Genomic DNA, 18,820 nt, shown 5'->3' with positions numbered 1-18,820 from the left:
TGTCTCATCGGACCGCCCTCCTTGCTATGGAAGCGAGGAAGAGGTGGGCTTGTTTTGAATGACATCTGACGCTATGTCAGCCTATTATATAGGGAGGCACTAGCCCCTCCTGACATGGGCGTCACTTAGCAGGAGGCGTTCCCATAGTGAGACGCTCGCTCATGCTACTCAGAGAACCGGGGTTATATACATAACCTTAAGTTAGCTTTAGACAAACCAGCTCCTTCCCTATATTGACTCTCAACTGGGCTAGTGAACTAATTTTTGAATGTTACTTTGTATCTGGCATTTAGACGAGAGCATGTCGGAAATCTCCCCATTTACGTCTAGGTAAGACAGCTATTAAATATGATTTCAAAACAATGTCAAACTACTCTTTAAGCTATGCCAGAAAATCAGTACAAGTTATTTAGTATGCAAATTAATTCCCTGGCTTACTTTCCCCAACATACTTTATTTCAGTGCTAAATAAAACAGACTGGTCTTGCCTGTGTCCAGAAAAAGAAGGAAAAAAATCATTAAGTCAGGAAAAAAAAAGTTGTGTTCTCATATTTAAAAGTTAAAAGCTCCTAAGGTTTACAGATACACAGCTATATCTACGCTAAAACTAGAGTCATCACCAACTGGAAGCCCTCCAGCCACCAGTTGATTCATCTTGTCTTTCTACTCCACTCTTGTGTAATGATTTGCAGCCGTTTTTCCTTGCATCTATCTCTATCTGTGGTGAAATTAGTCTACCATTGTGAAGTGCACTGAGTGGTCATTTGTGTGGGTGATTTAGAGACCAAATTTATTATAACACTGTCGCCACTTCTGACTTAAGTGATTGCTGTACTGAGAAGATTAAGTTTTGCGTCTATTAAAAAAATAAATTTTTTTCACTGCTGTTTTTTAAAACAAAACAAATACATGCCATGTTCTTTATACAAACCGAACATCTCCCAGTATATAAAAATAATATGTCAAGAGAATATCCTAGCCATCAAGCACTAATGGTAGCATTCCCTTTGATCCCAGTGTCAGCATTTAACCCATACACCTCTATTACTACTATAGCAATAGCCCTAATCAATGCAAATAGCTGACCTGATTGACTACCTCCCTGGACTTTTTTTGGGGGGGAGGTAACAACGGTAAAAACAATAACAATAATAATATTTATAACAAGGTGCAATAATATTTAATGTGCAATATGTATGACTGTGCAATGACAACAAAGAGTTATCTTATATTATCTTATCAATTTTGTAGAATTTTCAGGAAACAAAAATTGACAATGTGTAAAAAATAATAATAATAACAAAAGGAACTTTAAACTGTCACACTCACTTTATTTGTTTTATTAATCAATTGAATCTACAGTCTGTTAACTTGCCCACACAATACTGTTCTAAATGTACATTATGCGTACACCAAAACAGGTAATCTGGTGGTATTTAGTATTTACTCACAACAGAGTTATACATATATTTGTGTAAGTATATTTAATTGAGAACCCATATTTATTCATACATCTAAGACATGTCAATGTAGATGTTAGGAGTTCTTCTCCAGGAAAGCTTTGCAGCATCGTACACACTGCTCATAGACCTTTTCAAAGTCTTCATCACTTCCCTAAAAGACAAAATTAGGGAGGGGGAGATTAAAATGATTTAGCCAACTATTCATAGCTCGCAATCACTGGAATTTGTTGTCTATTGCACACAGTGAAAATATACAGTTATATGAATGGAACAGAAGTACGGCCTGCCCTCTGATGCAGGCTGGATACACCCAAATTATAAAAAATGACAGTTTGTTACTCAACTGAGAAATGTTCTTATTCCGAGAACCAAATTGTCAAGACTGAAGCCAAAAGGGTTTTGAAATTCTATTCATAACTATTCAAAGTGGTATTTCTCGCTGAGATTTACGTTTTTAAAAAAAGAACTTGTAAACACATAACTACATTGAATTTTGTGATTCCCTAATAAATTATTTATTATTTTGTTAAAATAATTTATTATTTTTTATATATTTTATAAAAATAAAAATATAAAACATATTTTATATTTGTTTTTTCCCCCCATTATCTGATAGAATTTTCTGTGTTAGGGCAAACAAGTCCTTCTCCCACATTGCATCCCTAACTTATGGGGTTCCACAAGGTTTGATCCTGGGTCCACAATTATTTTCCTTCTACATTCCATTTAGCTGGCATCATTAAATCCTTTTCTGACATTTTGTATCACTCTATTCTGATGACATTCAGCTGTATCTGTGACCGTGGATGTGGACCTAAGCAGCTGCAGAGGCCACTGTTTTCCTGTCTAGGCTAAAATGTTTTCAGTGGCACCATTAAGTGCTTATAAAATAAGTAACTGTGAAATTCATAGGCTACTTGGTAATCTTCCTAACATGTCAGGTTATGCCTTAACAAATCATTTCAAATATTTTTTTTGACATCACATCAAAATGTTTAAGTACGTAGAGTACAATGATTGTTGTGATGCTGAATTGGGTTTTTAAGCATCGTGTAATTCTATTGTGTACTAACTACTAAATTGCTGGTATCATGACATCCCTATACCAATGATCCAGCACTGTATGAGTAGCAGCAGCAGCATTTCTTGTGTATTATGTGCAGAAAGATGAATGATGAACACCTTCACATTGATAAAATAAAAGAATCAGAAAGTTTGACATTGAGTTAATTTAACCCATTATAAGTAATCCAAATTGTTCTATAATTAAGTTCTTATTGTTTAATTACGAATTAACAAACAAGAAATAAAAAAAATGAAAAGTCGATACCTACATTTTAAAATATTCCATTAACAATCGCTCAATGCAACTGATTGAAAATAATAATAGAGCTAAGAAACATTTAATAGAGAAACGTTGTTATCTGTATTTTAAATTTTTAAAGTTTACAATGGCCGTTTAACACGTCTCTTTCCTCCTCTTCAGTTCACATCATCATGAACTCATGTTTGTAGTCTTGTCACAAAACTTCATCTTGGTTTAAATTCAACTGTTATTCTCAACTGATTGAGTGAGTAACTACACACCTGTGACACATGCCACATACTCCAAATTACTAAAATATAAATATTTTAATAATTCCATTTGTAAAGGTACGTCTGACACGCACACTCTCCTATTATGTGCAACATCTGCAAAAGGGCAATTACGGACAATCCAGAATTCATGTGTAAAAACAACATAATTCTTTATTTATCCTGACACACGGACAGCGATTGTTCTCCCCTTTTTTGCTCGCTTGGCTGTCATGCTATGTGGTTGCTGGCGAGGTACCAATCTTACATGCCTCCAAAACCACATTGACTATAATGAGATTTGGTAAAATTACACAAAGAAATACAGCGTCCAAAGCCAAAATCACACAATCCAATACACTCAATACAATCACATAAACTGTGGTCACTCTTTCTTCTTCCAGCTGCATCACTAATAATTCATGACTGTTTTATTTAAAGTCCAAGTTCTTACGGGAAAATCAAAGACATAGGAACTATACAATATAATTCATCTAAAATAGCTCTAGCCACACACATTTTTCATAAAGTAACTTCGGTCGTTGCTGTGCTTTTTGGAAGTCGAATTTCCCAGAGGAACCCACCCGAGGGATTAATAAAGTTCTATCTTATCTTATCTTAAAGACCACATATGAAAATTATTACTTATTATAAGATCCCTTGCCATTTATTTAAATAAACCAACCATAAAAATATATTAAAGTTTAAATGGCCACAGGAGGTTAAGATTTTTTTATTTTTTTTTAAAATGTCTATTGTCAACACTCAAACTTTCAAAGCCTTCCAAAGGTCTCTGCCTGCACTTTTCCAATTCTTGCCTTTTTCACTCATAATACTCAAGACAATAAAAACCAGCCAAGAATCCATGTCCAAATCATCTGGCAGGACTCAAAACATCTAGGGAACAAAAAGAACTACCGAGCCACGGACTGTGAAAAGCTTACCAATGTGAAACCAGAAAACATCTGTTATGGTTCCGTAAAACTAATATATTATGGTGAGTGTTGGTCTGGAAAGGCTGAATACCACTTTTTTGTGAGAAACACAGCTATTTTACTAGCAACCGTTCATTTTGTTTTGGCGCTCTTTACTGCATCAATTGTGTCTGGATTTCTCCCTGCAGACAACTTAACTCTTCCACTTGCACCTGAAGACTGATCCGGTCCATCCAAAACCATAAATATACTTCAAATGACTGCTCTGTGTGACATTTCCTGCCCTTTATCTTGTCCATAGAATTTTTCCCACGTGATCCTTTGAAGAGAAACACAAATGTTACAGAATGGGCTGAATGTAGCTTTTTTGTATCTACTACAATTACTGAAAGAGTTTGACGTTTTACTTTGAAATACTTTTTTGGGCTTTTAATCAGGATTCTTATTATGAAAAAAAAGTTCTTCCCGCTTTATTGTCTCTTGTATATATTAGATTTCATTTTTTTTGTATGTTTGGCTTAAAGTTCCCCCTTTTCACATTTAGTGCACAACAGAGTTCATTTAGACACCTTATCACTAGTAGAAATACTAGATTGGGTTTTTGCCTGGGTAGAGAGTCTAAAGGGCAGGTCAGATGATCCCCACTCACACATTAGACTAGGGATATAACAATTCATCGAGTCACTCAAATAACTCAATTATAGGAAAAAAAACCCTCAATACAAATTGTTTTAATTCAATGCTTCATTTAATCCACAGCTCGGTAGCGCTCAGTTGTCACCATGTAAACGTGATAATTTTACCAGCATTTGAGACTAAAAATAGATGTGCAATAGTAATGTATCTAGGGCCACGCATGTGAATAAAAAAGTATTACAACATTAAGCTCATGCAGCCCCCAGTTTTTAAATAAAAACTGATAACTGATAGCACAAACACAGCAGACAAGATGACGTCATAGTTTAATGTGGAGCCGGAGTTTGTCTGCACACACGGAGAAGAGCAAAAAGGCTGAGCCATTACTGAATGGTGAGCTCAGGTTAAGTGAAAGAAAATGTTTTTTCAAAACAGCAGTCCATGTAACTGTAATCGCCATAAAAACCTATATTAGGAAAAATATGGAAGGACCTTTTAATCAAATCATCTGTTCAACAGAAGAAAAGCAAACTTGATGTATACAGTTAGGTCCATAAATATTTGGACAGAGACAACTTTTTTTCTAATTTTGGTTCTGTACATTACCAGAATGAATTTTAATTGAATCACCTGACTTGGCTATTCAAGAATATTTGACTTCTTTGCTTTAATAAACTCCTGGGTCCTGCTTTGGCTGTATGTTTTGGGTCTTTGCCCATCTTTATTATGAAATGCCGCCAAATCAGTTTGACTGCCTTTAGCTGGATTTGAGCAGTATATCTCTGAACACCTCAGAATTGATTTGGCTGCGCCTGTCCCATTTCACATCATAAATAAACACTAGTGTCCCAGTGCCACTGGCAGCTATGCATGCCCAAGCCATCACCCTGCCTCTGCTGTGTTTTACACATGATGCGGTATGCTTTGGATCATGAGCTGTTCCACGCCTTCTCTCCATACTTTTTTCATGCAGTCATTCTGGTAGAGTTTGATCTTGGTTTCATCTGTCCAAAGAATGTTTCTGACAGAACTGTGCTGGCTTTTTTTTTTTGTTTCATGCAGTCTTCTCTTTATGGTAGAGTTGGATATTGATACAGCTACCTCCTGGAGAGTGACGTTCACTTGGTTGGCTGTTGCGAAGGGGTTTCTCTCCACCATGGAAATGATTCTGTGATCATCCACCACTGTTGTCTTCTGTGGACGTCCAGGTCATTTTGCGTTGCTGAGTTCAACAGTGCTTTCTTTCTTTCTTTCTTTCTTTCTTTCTTTCTCAGAATGTACCAAACCGCAGATTTTGCCAGTCCTAAAATTGCTGCAATTTCTTGGATGTTTTTTTTTGTCTGTTTTTGCAGCTTAAGGATGGGGGATTTCACCTGCATGGAGAGCTGCTTTGACCCCATGTTGTCTGTTCACAGGAAAATCTCCCAAATGCAAGTACCACACCTCAAATAATTTCCAGGCCTTTTATCTGCTTAATTGATAATGATATAACGAAGTAACTGCCCACACCACCCCATGAACTAGCCTTTGAGTCAGTTGTCCAATTACTTTTGGTCCCTTCAAAAAAAAAAAAAAAAGGAGCACGTGTTAAGGAGCTAAAAATCCTAAAACCATTATCCAATTTGAATGTGGATAGAGATAGTCAGGAATATGCACTTTTCCCTAGCAAGCTGAGGTTGCCGTCACTGAGTAACTAACAGGTCTTTACGCCTGCATGAATTGGGCTTTAGCAATCAATTTCACAGCAAGTGCCAGCTGCCACTCACCAACCTTTCAGAGAATGCACATTTCCCCTTGGAACCATTGGTTGCCAGAGAGGTCTCTAGGCCTTTGTGGTTGAGACCTTAGCATGGCACTTAATTTAACATGCCAAATGGTATAGATATTTAAAATGAGTTCTTGTGTCTCCCTTAAATGTAAGTAAAGGCCTCTAAATGTTGCATCTTGTAGTTTTACTGGCTTTGGCTTCTTTGCTGGACCATCTCGCTACAACATTAAATTAAACATATCCTCTAAATTTGAGCAATAAAGTTGAACATAGGGATGTGTTTGAATACTTACATAATAAGGGTCTTGGATGATCAGCTGCTTCTGGGGGTCATAAGAACCAAGAAGCTCAATTTTTGCTGTGTAGTCTTTCACGGACTTTGACTTCCGTTTCAAGTCACTGCAAAGGTGAGAGAAAACAAGTAACTCCAAAAGAACAGAGCACGAAACAAGGGAGGTTTGAGCACCTCTGGATTAAAGAGGTCACATGCTTCTAAATATTCGAGATAATGTTGTTGTATAGTGTTTATTGTCTGCTTCTTATTCTAGCATTCCTCTAATAATAATTACATTCATGTCATTAACTTTAAATCAGTGATAAATAATAAAACGGTGTAGTCTGGAAACATACAGAGTACATAAATGAAAAGTAACACCTTAACATGTTTAAGTCAATCCCAGACAAAAGCAGTAGGTCAAAGAATTAATGAATTCTCAGTCTGGCCAACTTAAAATTTGTAGGAAACAAAGTGTGCAGGGGGAAAAGAAAAGACTGCCCCAAAGAGCAAAGACGAGGCATCCAAAGAACTCAGTAAGCTGCTTACAGATCAGATCTGCCGTGGGCATGTGATCTCAAAATGATCCTTAAACGTTCAAAGTAGCAAAAAATATCCCTCCCCCTGACCTCTGCAAAGAGCTTAAGAAAGGATATTGGTCATTAAAGGGAGGCATTCTCCTACAAGGCATTTATAGCTCAATGTCCCCACCATTTTTATGTATGCATGTGAAAGAACAGCACAGATAAACGTCATGACAGCAGGACACACTAGTTTGGACCGTTACAAGACAAATGTTTTTTGACACTTAACACATGACACCAGCGCTTTCAGTGTCTAAGTATCCAACCGTGATTGACACTCTTAGAAAAAAAATAAACACTGCTGCTGTGGGCTGAAATAACTACCTCAGATTGCTCTCGTCCATGCACAGAATGTGCTCAAAGCTCATGAAATCTTCCTTGGTCACCTGCAAGAACAACAAAACAAATATTACTTTTGGCTCTGTGTGGAAATTCAGTATGACCAGCAGAGACTCCCTCTGGTCCTTCAAAGAGGGCTGAATGGGTTATGCAGCTAAAAGAAAATAAAAAAGCAGCTTTTTCACTGACACATTAAACCTCTAAAGACAAGAAAAATAAGACAACTCAGATCTTATTAAATCATTCATTTATCATCTGCCTTTTTAGTAATAGCTTTTGGATGTAGTTATATTATGTCAATATTTTTAATTACGTTTCATTGTTCGTAATGGAGGCCAGCATCCATGTGCTGGATTCCAGCTGCTGTTACATGCACAAAGAATTTTTAAAACATAAATAAACTAATGTTGCATTTTCAACAAGTCACACAAGCCTTATTTTCCCATCTATTCCTCCTCCCTCCTTCTCCTGCTCAATGGCTAACTCATTTTAACGTGAAAAAAACAAGGTCGCGTTTATAACAACTTGAATTCTTGATTCTTGACCTAGAGGAAAACCAAGTTAGGGAAAGGAGCACGTCTGTATGCCTGTGGAGGGGTTTATACAGTTTTCACTGCATTCTGTGATGATTTAATGGCACAAGCAGCAATAAAAACAAAAAGAAAAAAATAAGAAAAACAGGCAACACCCCGAATACTTTTAAAGTATTTTGACAGTGGATTTATAGGAATGCCAAGGAGAAGCTAAGGGCAGAGAGAAACAAATGAGAGCACAGAGGCATGAATAAAACTCCCGCATAGCTCCAGATGTTGACATATGGACACAATAACAGTGACAGCTTGTAACAGCAGACGGGTAAAAAGATGTTCATTACAAATGTTTTCGATTATATTCACGCAGCGAAACGCTCCAGCCACTGCAGTCTGATCACTGTATTTCACCCATTCTCACACTTTCACATCCTCTCTCTCACACACAATGATAATCTGTGTTGATCATAATCTCAGTGCCTGCTTCTTTCACAGTGTAAATGAAGCAGTGGTAATCCTCTATCAAAAAGTCTTGTGCAAGACCTCCTCACAAAGTTGACAGAGAGCTTAGTTTGGTATCTGAAATCTTTGGCTAAGAATGAGCAAGGAGGTTTTTATGGAAAGCAAAGAAAGAGTCGGGAGACACTCATAGAAAAGGGATTGGAAATCTAAAAGTTAATGGTTCTTTTTAACAAAAAAGAAGAATTTGACATGTCACCGTGCATGTTGGTTTACCGTCATACTTTAACAAAAGAGGTACTTGTTGATATGTGATTCAGGAAAGCTGTAAATTTATTTTGCCCTATATCTTCATTCAACAAGGTTCTTCTATGTGAGGGAACAAAAACCTTGCACGCCTGGCCAGTCAGCCACTGAAATTTGCCTCCTTGGTGACACTTCAGACATTTGCGTCTTTAGCCTGTGGTGATAACAAACATGTCCTCTTGTTGTAGTTAAATTTCAACATATGCTGAACTTGTTAAGTTTATAAAAGGAGCAAAAAACAGACACTCTGTAATGTAGTTGTTAGTAGATTTAAGTGTTTAGTAACGCTCTCGTGGTTATATGGAGTACAGTCTGAAGACACTTAATATATTTATACACTTTATATAAGGTTATGGGTGATGGGGAAAATTATAAAATATTGTAACATTTCATTTATTAATATTTATCCAATTTCATAAAGGTTTTTTCGCAAGTGGTTGCCACTGCAAAGAGCTCTGTATATCCAGTATGGCACCGATTTTTATGCCCTTATGCCTGTCCTTTCCGATGCAACCGTCCCAGGGATTTGTGTGTTCTTGCCTCAAACTAAGGATCTTTTACAGGTTAGGTAAATGTGATAACTACTACACTGTAAAGCCACCACTGATCCTATTTGTGGAATGAATTAACTAAGAATAAATGGGGGGAAAAAGCAAGTAAAGATGGAAGTAGTTAAGAGGCATAAAAGGAAAAAAAACAATCAACATGCATAGAATGAAACTTTAAAATGATACATATAAATGAATAATGAAAACGACACATAATAAAGCCCTAAAAATCATATGGATCTGTGTGATATATAGTATACATAACTCAATTTCTTATAAAGAAATAGTAGCGGAGTGATTTTAAGTTCTGTTTTACTACTCTGTGGGGAAACAGTCTTAGAAAACACAAAAAAACAAAACACTAAAACACTGCTGTAAGCAGGCACTAGGGCTGTGCGATAGGACCAAAATCTCATATCCCAATATAAGAATTCTATCATCTCGATAACAATATAAATCACAAAAATGTAACATTTTCTGTAAATTCTGTGAATCTCGGGCAGCTCGACTTGCGGGAAGTGTTTCCAGCTGGACGTCAAGTAGCTGGAGTCGAGTGTTTTAACAGATGCATGAAACGATACATTTTTAGACACAAGTTGTAACAGCCGCAGTTTTCTTTGTGAGTATTTATTACACAGGGTGCTGCGGGGAAAAGCCTGTTCTAATGTTTGAGTCTAAGGTTTATTTTTTAGCACCTGGCGGCTCTTTTTTACTTCTCATCCGTAAATAATCTGCTCTTTCACGTGATTCAGTTTATTTTGAAAAGTCTCAACAGGATCTTGAGCTTTATTGTGAAAGGTTTATGTGGAACATAAACAAGCAGACACACGATGGTGTTACCGTCGTTGTTGCTAACCACAACGCATAAAAACAGGCGCTTGTCCGTAGTGTGGTTATATTAAATATAAGAGAAAGAGAGAACTTGAAGAAATTAATATAGCCACTACAGTGACCATCAAAACGATGAAAAAATATTGCCGTAAACAGTTTATTTTGCGACACCACGAAACAAACAATAGCTAAAATGAAACGATAAACGTTTTTATATCGTCATCCGATCTATATCGTTATATCGAACAGCCCTAGCAGTAGGGCTGCACGTAGGGCTGCTCAATTAATCGAATTTTAATCACGATTACGATCTGGGCTTTCAACGATCATTAAAAATGACTGAGCCGATTATTAGCCCCTCCCTCATTTATCCGCGACACCTTAAAGGCCGGTCTGTGAAAATATTGTCGGGCATAAACCGTCCGTGGCGCAAAAAAGGGTGGAGACCGCTGATTAAGAGGACCCGAGGGAAGCTCAGAAAGCTAAGCAGAAGTTATTTGGAGAGGAGAGTGACTGCTGTTGGTTGAAAAGACAGGTAAAAAAAAAAAAAAACTTCAGTGGTGTTGCACACTATTTTACATTATTTTTTTAAAGTCATTGTTAACCCTTTAAAGCCGGTCAGAGCAGCACGCTCCGTGTTGTGTAACTATTTTTAAATCCCTGTAGAACCTGAACCGTGTAAGCTAGCGCAATAATTTGTTTTGCATATAAAACCAGAGGAGTTGTACTTACATCTGATGCCATCAGCTTGTCCTCGGTCACGGTTTCCTTCCACATAAAGCTTTGCAAAAATTGCATAAAAAGCGCTTGCAGGAACAAAAACACAATATTCCAGAAACACGCTTTGCCGATCCGATCAGCTGTTCGTAACACTTCCCACATTGAAACAGTCGTCAGCACGAACTACCGCATATCCGCCATTTCCTGGCCGAAACCGGAAGTGACGTAATTTTCGCGGAAATTGTAGTTTTTTACTCGTAGGCCTTAAAAGCCTATACTGGTCATGTTTGACCTTTCTGAATAGTTTCTGTGATGCTTAGAACTCGAATTGCACTGCTGGAAATAGTTTATTTTGATGCACCTGCTGTTTTCTTTGCAAATTTGCATCATAGGATTGTTTTTTCATTTTTCCTGCAGTATATAAAAATTGCTGTATCTCCAAAATAAAACTATGAAGACACTCAAAATAAATTTCCTGTTGTTGTAAACTATTTTTTGCAACTTTTTTGTATTTAAAGTTTTGAGGGATAAACCCTTAAATTTCTCCAAGTAGAAATATATGTAAAAAAAAAACAAAAACGATTTTCAATTTTTTTGTAGTTTATTGCACTTTTTTGCAATTAATGTAGTTACTATGGACTTAATGAATACATATTATTTAAAATATGGGCTATAACAGTTGTATAGCAACTTGAAATGCTCCCACAAATGGCACTACAACATGTAAAAATATAATATAAGCTCTGGCGGACTTGGTTCTATAGTAGGTCTTAAAGGGTTAAATAAATATCGTCAAATAATCGAGATCTCAATTTCAGTGAAAATAATCGTGATTATCATTTTTGCCATAATCGAGCAGCCCTAGCTGCACGATTAATCGTTAGAAAATCGCGATCTCGATTCATACTTATGTGCGATCTCATTTCCAAATGACAACGATTTAAAAAATAAAAAATAAAAAAGACGACGACGATTGTACCGCATTTTGATCCGGGACGTAATCTGCATGAAAACAAGCGCTCACTCTTCCTGCTCAACGAATGACAAGGGCGGAGCCTTATACCACGTGATACAGAAGCTGTGCCGTGTGATGCTAAAATTAGCAGGGAAAAAACAACAGAGAACACGTCAGAGATGACGAGAAAGTGACAGGACAAAATCCGTCCCGGTCAACCACCCAAACATCAATAACGGGAACCTTATACAGCGCTTCCCTATACCCGTCGAACTCCCGCAGGCACAAAGAAATTACGGAGGCTATTACTTATCACCTGACCAAAGATATGGCTCCCATCAACACTGTGCAAAACCAGGGATTTAGGAAAATGATGAAACACCCTAGACAAACGCTACACAGTGCCGTCCAGCAACTATTTTTCTATTGTTGCACTACCTGCTCTATACATGCAGTGTCGAGCAACGGTGGAGACGGAATTTCAAGCAGTGCAACATTTTGCGGCAACAACAAAACGTGAGACATCTGTTGTTTTTATGTTTATTTATTGTTTTTATGTTCAGTCTCAACTGTTACGAAGTTGATGTGCAGTTAATAAGTGCAATAAATATTTATACTGGAAAAGAAAATCGTGAGAGAATCGTGATCTCAATTCTAAGCAAAAAAATCGTGATTCTCATTTTATGCAAAATCGTGCAGCCCTACCTAGCAGGCACATCTACATTTGAAGTTAATTATCTGTTTGCACACCAGCTTTCACTTGTGTTGTCGATTATAGTTCTAGCCAGTAATAAAATATAATATCTACATAATAATGTGTGTTGTGTTGAAGAAGCATTCCTTAGGAATTATCCAAAAAATAACCATTAACAGATAAGCTAAGATCTTTTCTTCATTAATTATGTTTGCACTTTTGAGTAATGGTGGGAAAAGGACGAGAATTCAGCTTGTAAAACTTATCTGCACAGCATCAATGCTGAACTGGTGACAGGTGAAATTAATGTGATTACTACAGGATGATGGTATTTTGGCAAAAAGTGTTCATTCCTCAAGTGTTGGTTTTACGATAATCAAATTGCAACTCTCTTAAATCTGATGTCTGGATGTCAAATTTTTGATTACCCTAAGTTACTTGTTATGGATCACTTTGAAAAATATGTGTTTATAAAATAAACACACTTTTGTTTATTTGGGGATACACAGGTCTTTAAACGAGCTCCCAGCTGGCCAGTTTGCTTGGACACTGGCCACGCCAGGCCTTCAGCAAAGTTGGAGGGTGGGTTATTAAAAAAGAAAACGTGGCAGAAAAGAGTGCTAAAGAAAAAGAGGAAAAAACAAAGACTTGTCAAAGCTTATTGTGTGGATTTGGTTGGGTTTAAGCCAAGGGTTGAGCCTTCCCATCCCTGCTTTGAGGAGATTAGATGAGGGTCTGACAGAACTGGTTTGCAGTAAGCCAAAACAAGGAGATGGGAGATCTCAAGTCTAGGGTGAAACACCGGAGATCTCTCAGTGTTTAAGGGCACTGGGGAGTAGGAGTTACTGTAAGGAGAAGCCAGCGCAGCATAAAGCCTGAAGCCATACATGGACAAACATCTTGGTGTAATTTCAGGCCTCTTTAAGGATTAGAAACATCTGTGCAGTGATGCTTGCTACACTGGCTTCATCAATATTTCACAAACGTCACAGGTGCCATCAACTTGAACATTAGTCTAGACCAGGGACTGGCTATCAGCTTCTTTATTACACTCAAAAATACTACCCCAACTCCTAAAAATGTTATACAGTTTGTGATATGTAAATAAAAACAGAATATTTTCTGAAATCCTTAAGCTGAGAAAATGAGCCATTTTAAGCCATTTTGCATTGATGGTGCAACCCATCTCAAAACTCGCGACAAGTTCGTGTTTACCACCGTGAAACAGCTCCTCTTCCTTTAACAACAGTCCATAAAAAACTGCAAAATGAGGAGACCGGCTGCTGATCTTTGGGTAAATTATTTTCTTTCCTTCTTGTCTGGTATAAGATTCTAGTTGCTCCACAGTCCTGGGTGTTCTTTGTCATATTTTTGGTTTCATGATGAGCCAAATGTTTTCAGTCTGTGAAAGGTCTGGACTGCAGGCAAGACAGTTGGGCTCTTCTTCTATGAAGCCATGCTCTTGCAATAGCTGCAGTATGCAGTTTGGAATGGTCTTGTTGAAATATGCAAGGCATTCCTAGAAAAAGACATCATCTGAATGGGAGTATATGTTATTCTAAAACCTGTAAAATAGCTTTCAGCATTGCTAGTGCCTTTCCAGATGTGCAAAATATCAATTCCAAAGGCATTAATACACTGCTATACCATCAGAGCTGTAGGCTTTTCAACAGAATACGTATAACCAGCTGGATCGTCCCTCTCCTCTTTACTCTGAGGGACGCAGCATTTTTAAGAAGAATTTTACATTTTAATTTCTCTGACCACAGAGCAGTTTTCCGCTTTGCTTTGGCCCAGAGAAGACTGTAGTGTTCTGGATTGTGCTCACGATTGGCTACTTCTTTGCATGACTCAGCTTTAACCTGCATTTGTGGATGGCATGACGAACTATGTTTACTGATCTATGCCTATTTTTCATGCAGTGCAACCCGAGGGGCCAAAGATCACAGGCATCAAATACTGATTTTTAACTTTGTCCCTTGCGCACAGAGTTTTTTCCAGATTCTCTGAATCTATTATGATTATATCTTGTACTGCAGATAATGAGATATTAAAAGTCTTTAATGTTGAGGAACATTATTCTCGGCCCTGGCCCAACATTTTTTTGAGACATGGTGCTGCCATTAATTTCTTAATGAACTTATATTTACATTAAAATGGTTAATTTTCCCAAGTTTTTATGTTCTATTATGAATTACATTTTGGCTTAGCAAATATGGCAATTAGTGTATTGGGTTTATACAAACAAACTTTTTTCTTTTTTTAAAAGGATTAGATAGCCTGTGCCTCAAAATGTTTTTTTAAAAATGTAGGCCCTTTTCCAAACAGGTTTAAAATTTACTTCAGACAGTTCTGTGGAAGATCCTGTTCTAGCGCATCTCGTTAACTCATGAGCAGGTTAGCTGACAGTCTCCTTTTCAAAAGAAAACCAGTTAAGCAGCTATCCCCAAGCAGTACAAACACGTGTTTCACTTCCTTCATGCTGCTGTTTGGGCACAATGTCTTGCAGTCTTAGCAACAGTCACCCTTCTCTACTAATTGAAAGATCCAAAGAGAAGAACAAACAGCACAAACCAAAACTTCTAGCAGGTGGAAAGTTGGTTCTTGTGATTAGAAAGCTGACTACACAGACCTGGAGAATAGGTTTCTAGGATGACAGACTCCCTGGTAGGCAGCTGACTGACATCAAAAACAACCACAATAGCTATTTAACAGTTCTTCTGTAGACAGAAGAAAGCATGATGGAGCAGACTAACAGATCAAGACCTTCAGAATAAAATCCAAGTGAAACATAGAGTGTAGACCAGTAACACTCAGCTGGTCTGTGAGCAACATCCATGCTACCACAAGAGGCCAAGATGCCTGAAAATCATCCTGTAATTAAGAGAGAAGACTGCTACCTACTCTTCTTACTCACTGTTTTAAGTATGTGACAATTTATTTTTAAAAATGTGATTGAGCAGCATTACATTCTCACATACACACGCACGCACACACACACACTTTCCACTGCAGTGACAGCAGCTGTGGGACGTCTGGTTGTACCTGTCGCGCCCTGTGGTCCGTGTCAATGCCATGCTTCCTGAGGCAGGCTAGACCGCGGGCATCCGGTAAGCTGCCTAGATTCCAGTCTGATGTGGCACCACTGTCTATGATCCACTGCAACAGAGAACAAAAAGGGGGCGCTAGCTACGTCTTGAGAGAGGTGGTGGGTGATCATACCTGCCTGGCCACATGCCTCATGGGCACGCCATGCCTCTTCATGCAGGCTTGACCACGGTGGTCTGGAGGGTTTCCTATCTCATAGGTGGAGGTGGCAGCACTGTCTATCCTCCACTAGGCAGAACAAAGCACGGGAATCAGAAACTCAACAAAACCGAATTACAGTCTCATAAGGAAAGAAGTTTCTGTACAGAATAAAGGGCAACTCCACATTTAAACTGAAGGTAAATGTTCCTAATCATCTTTAGAGACTGTAAGCAGGTCGCTATTATCCAAATTGAATTCAGTGAGGAATTTTGAACTTTCATTTTTTCCATTTTAAATCAATGTACTGCAGTTAGTAGCAAAAGTTAATTTCATATAGAATTTCTCTCCAGAGACCAGGACTTTAAAACTGCGAAGTTAATACTGCCAAATTAAAAATATATATTATCAACCAACCAGTATGAAGAAATAATTTTCCTCACTAATGCCAGAGGAAATATTTTTGAGACTAGTTCTTGATATGTTATTCATATTGTAGTGTTATACGTAATATGTAAAGGGCTCTTCAAACATGCAACACTGAACAGAACATTTAAGGTGAGTGGCTGACACTTCTGTTGTCATTTCCATAGTTGTATCAAATGGCAGGAGTTATAAACAGAAAAAATGTGTACAGCAGATCTATAGTACGAAATGAAAACATATGTCAACAATGACTTTACCTGATCAACGATGCCACCATCAGTTGCCATCTTCCTGAAGACTGCTTCAGCAATGGGGGATCGGCAGATATTCCCTGTTCAACACCACAAACAACATCACCATATTAAAGGGATAAGGATATATTTAGAAAACTGCAATATCCCAGTGGTAATACACATAACTTCAGTATATCATAAAGATATATGTATGATATTTTAAAATACAAACTTTTCTGTATACGGTAAATGGATTTCAACTGCTAAAACAAAAAAGAAATGTATTGTGAAACTGACTTTACTTTCGGACTGTGTCAACAACTAAAATGACTTAAAATCTTGAGTCGAGGCCAGATATTGATTAAGCTTTTTTCTTTCTTATTCTGTGCACTGTGATTGCTCCCTGGGACAGCATCTGAGGCATAACAGACGAAAAGGGGCAAAACCTTTACAATATTTTAAAACCTGAAAAAATATTTCTAAAACTTAAGCACATATTTTAACATGTAGACCCATGCAGAAGTCCAGCATATTACTGGCAACATCCAAAGACAATGGATTTACTGTGCTTATATAAAACTCCTATTTGAAATACAGTCGCAACTTTGTGAACAGTGACTTTTTTTTTCTTTTAAATGTCCTAAACAAAATCTAGAATCTCATAAAAGATCTAATTGAAGAGCAGACTTTTGGCTTAAATGTAATGCAATTAACATAAAACAAATTAATTAAAAATATTTTCAGGGGCTTAATTAGTCAAATTGAATAAACCATAAATAAAATGTTCACAGCTTTTGTCTAACCCGCCTAATTATCTGTGCTGTTTTACAGAAGGCCAGTACTACTTGAACCCTTCCTCCAATTAGGATGTCGACAGCACCAGAGGTAAAAGTATGCAAAAAAAAAAACCCTAAACGGGATGCTTTAGTAAATGGCTAAAATAACAACTAATCTGTTAATGTCCAAAATATATAACATAAAATCTATGTGTGTCTTAACATGTAATGTTTAAGTTACTGTTTTGGTAGTTGCATCAAGCAGTTTCTAAAATGTTTGATCACGTTTAGTATTTTTTCAGGAAACAGTCCATTGGTAAAGTAAAATCCTCTGTAGAAGCTTTAATGAAATGTGAAACGAATTATAATGAAAAATCTACCACTCAAATTAATAACAGAGCCAACCTACACTCTGCTACATCTTGAAAACTATTTCAGAATTGGACGCATGTGCTTCAAATTATCTGCAGTGACGTTTCCGTGCTGAGGTGAGTTCCTGACAGCTTTCACTTTGGATTCTTTGAGCTTAGACACGTATCTCTCCAGTTAAACACGTATCTCTCCAGTTAAACACGGACACCTTGCTTGACGTTTACACATAAGGCTACAGCTGATTAGATACCAAACATACACACATGGAAGTTAAAAGTTTAAGAGCCTTAAGTGGAAAGTGTGTTTGGCAGCTTCGCGTTCATTGTAAGGCAGCTAGTACATAGTTAGCACTCTGAGGTACATCTAACGAAGCTCATTTCATTTATTAAAATGCGATGAGTTGACCTGCTGACAGAATGACATGTTTGCTTTTAAGCAGTAACACGTGTAAGTTTTAACTGAGGTTTTGTGGGTTTAAAAGACGTCTCTTACCCAAACAAACGAACAAAACCGACTTTGTACCCGTCGCCGCCATGTTGAAAGGTCCTGTACGACTACGACACCGGCTAACGTGGCGGCCAAGTACTGCCTGAACAAAAGTATAGCACGCTGACAGTGCTGAAGGGTTCAAGTATGAACCACATGCGCCTTAAATTTAAAGAGTATTACTCTCATTTACATTTACATTGGAAATTATAAGTGATACCAGATATCTGTGAATATATATTTTGTTTGTTTGTGTTTTGTTTTGTTTTTAGTTGACATACAACCCAATGTAGTCCTACTGTTAGTCCTAAGCCCATATAATTGGGGACAGTAGTATCAGGAAGTCCATCTGGTGTAAATCTGCCAATTTGACGTGATGATATGTTGAGGGATGGAAATTGAACATCTGCTGAAATATTCACAGAACAAAATATTGCACAAAAAAATTTAAACATAATCAATAGCAAATAGCAGCAATAGCTGCTATTTGTCTGCTCACACTCTTAATTTGCATTTATGGTACTGACAGCCCACGGGTAGAAGCTGTTCTATAAATGTACTAACGAAGAAGAATGAAGAGAGTATGACTGAAAGATAGGAGTGCGTTGAGAAGCTGATGAATCAGAATCAGAGAAACTTTATTAATCCCAGACGGAAACTGAGT

At 37.4% G+C, this 18,820-nt stretch overlaps 1 protein-coding gene across 2 annotated transcripts; it reads right to left on the bottom strand.

Moving 5' to 3' along the window:
• Positions 1 to 1,310: 1,310 nt before the first annotated feature.
• acp1 (acid phosphatase 1) lies at positions 1,311 to 18,252 on the bottom strand. Of its 2 annotated transcripts, none has more exons than XM_086264099.1 (6): positions 18,163 to 18,252; positions 16,547 to 16,620; positions 15,840 to 15,953; positions 7,560 to 7,621; positions 6,671 to 6,776; positions 1,311 to 1,614 (listed from the first exon to the last, which is right to left on the bottom strand). In XM_086264099.1, the coding sequence occupies exons 1-6, from the start codon at positions 18,203 to 18,205 to the stop codon at positions 1,537 to 1,539; spliced, it is 477 nt and encodes a 158-aa protein (XP_086120225.1). In that variant the 5' UTR covers positions 18,206 to 18,252; the 3' UTR covers positions 1,311 to 1,536. The 2 variants fall into 2 exon arrangements, with proteins under 2 accessions (XP_086120225.1, XP_086120224.1); XM_086264098.1 differs by lacking the exon at positions 15,840 to 15,953 and adding an exon at positions 15,663 to 15,776.
• Positions 18,253 to 18,820: the final 568 nt, after the last annotated feature.

The sequence above is a fragment of the Aulonocara sp. 'chitande type north' Nkhata Bay genome, linkage group LG15, assembly GCF_057382095.1.
Source record: "Aulonocara sp. 'chitande type north' Nkhata Bay isolate Kocher_YH1m ecotype deep benthic linkage group LG15, A_spYH_male_GT1.1, whole genome shotgun sequence".
Taxonomy (NCBI): Eukaryota; Metazoa; Chordata; class Actinopteri; order Cichliformes; family Cichlidae; genus Aulonocara; species Aulonocara sp. 'chitande type north' Nkhata Bay.
This window is presented reverse-complemented; position numbering and strand designations above follow the sequence as displayed.

Excerpts from the sequence above, each read along its gene's own strand:
- acp1 (XM_086264099.1), bottom strand. The coding sequence starts at position 18,205 with ATGGCGGCGACGGGTACAAAGTCGGTTTTGTTCGTTTGTTTGG. Across the intron at positions 16,621-18,162 it reads GGTTTTGTTCGTTTGTTTGG|GGAATATCTGCCGATCCCCC; the intron begins GTAAGAGACGTC and ends GGTGTTGAACAG. Across the intron at positions 7,622-15,839 it reads TGAGGCATGTGGCCAGGCAG|GTGACCAAGGAAGATTTCAT; the intron begins GTATGATCACCC and ends TTGTTCTTGCAG.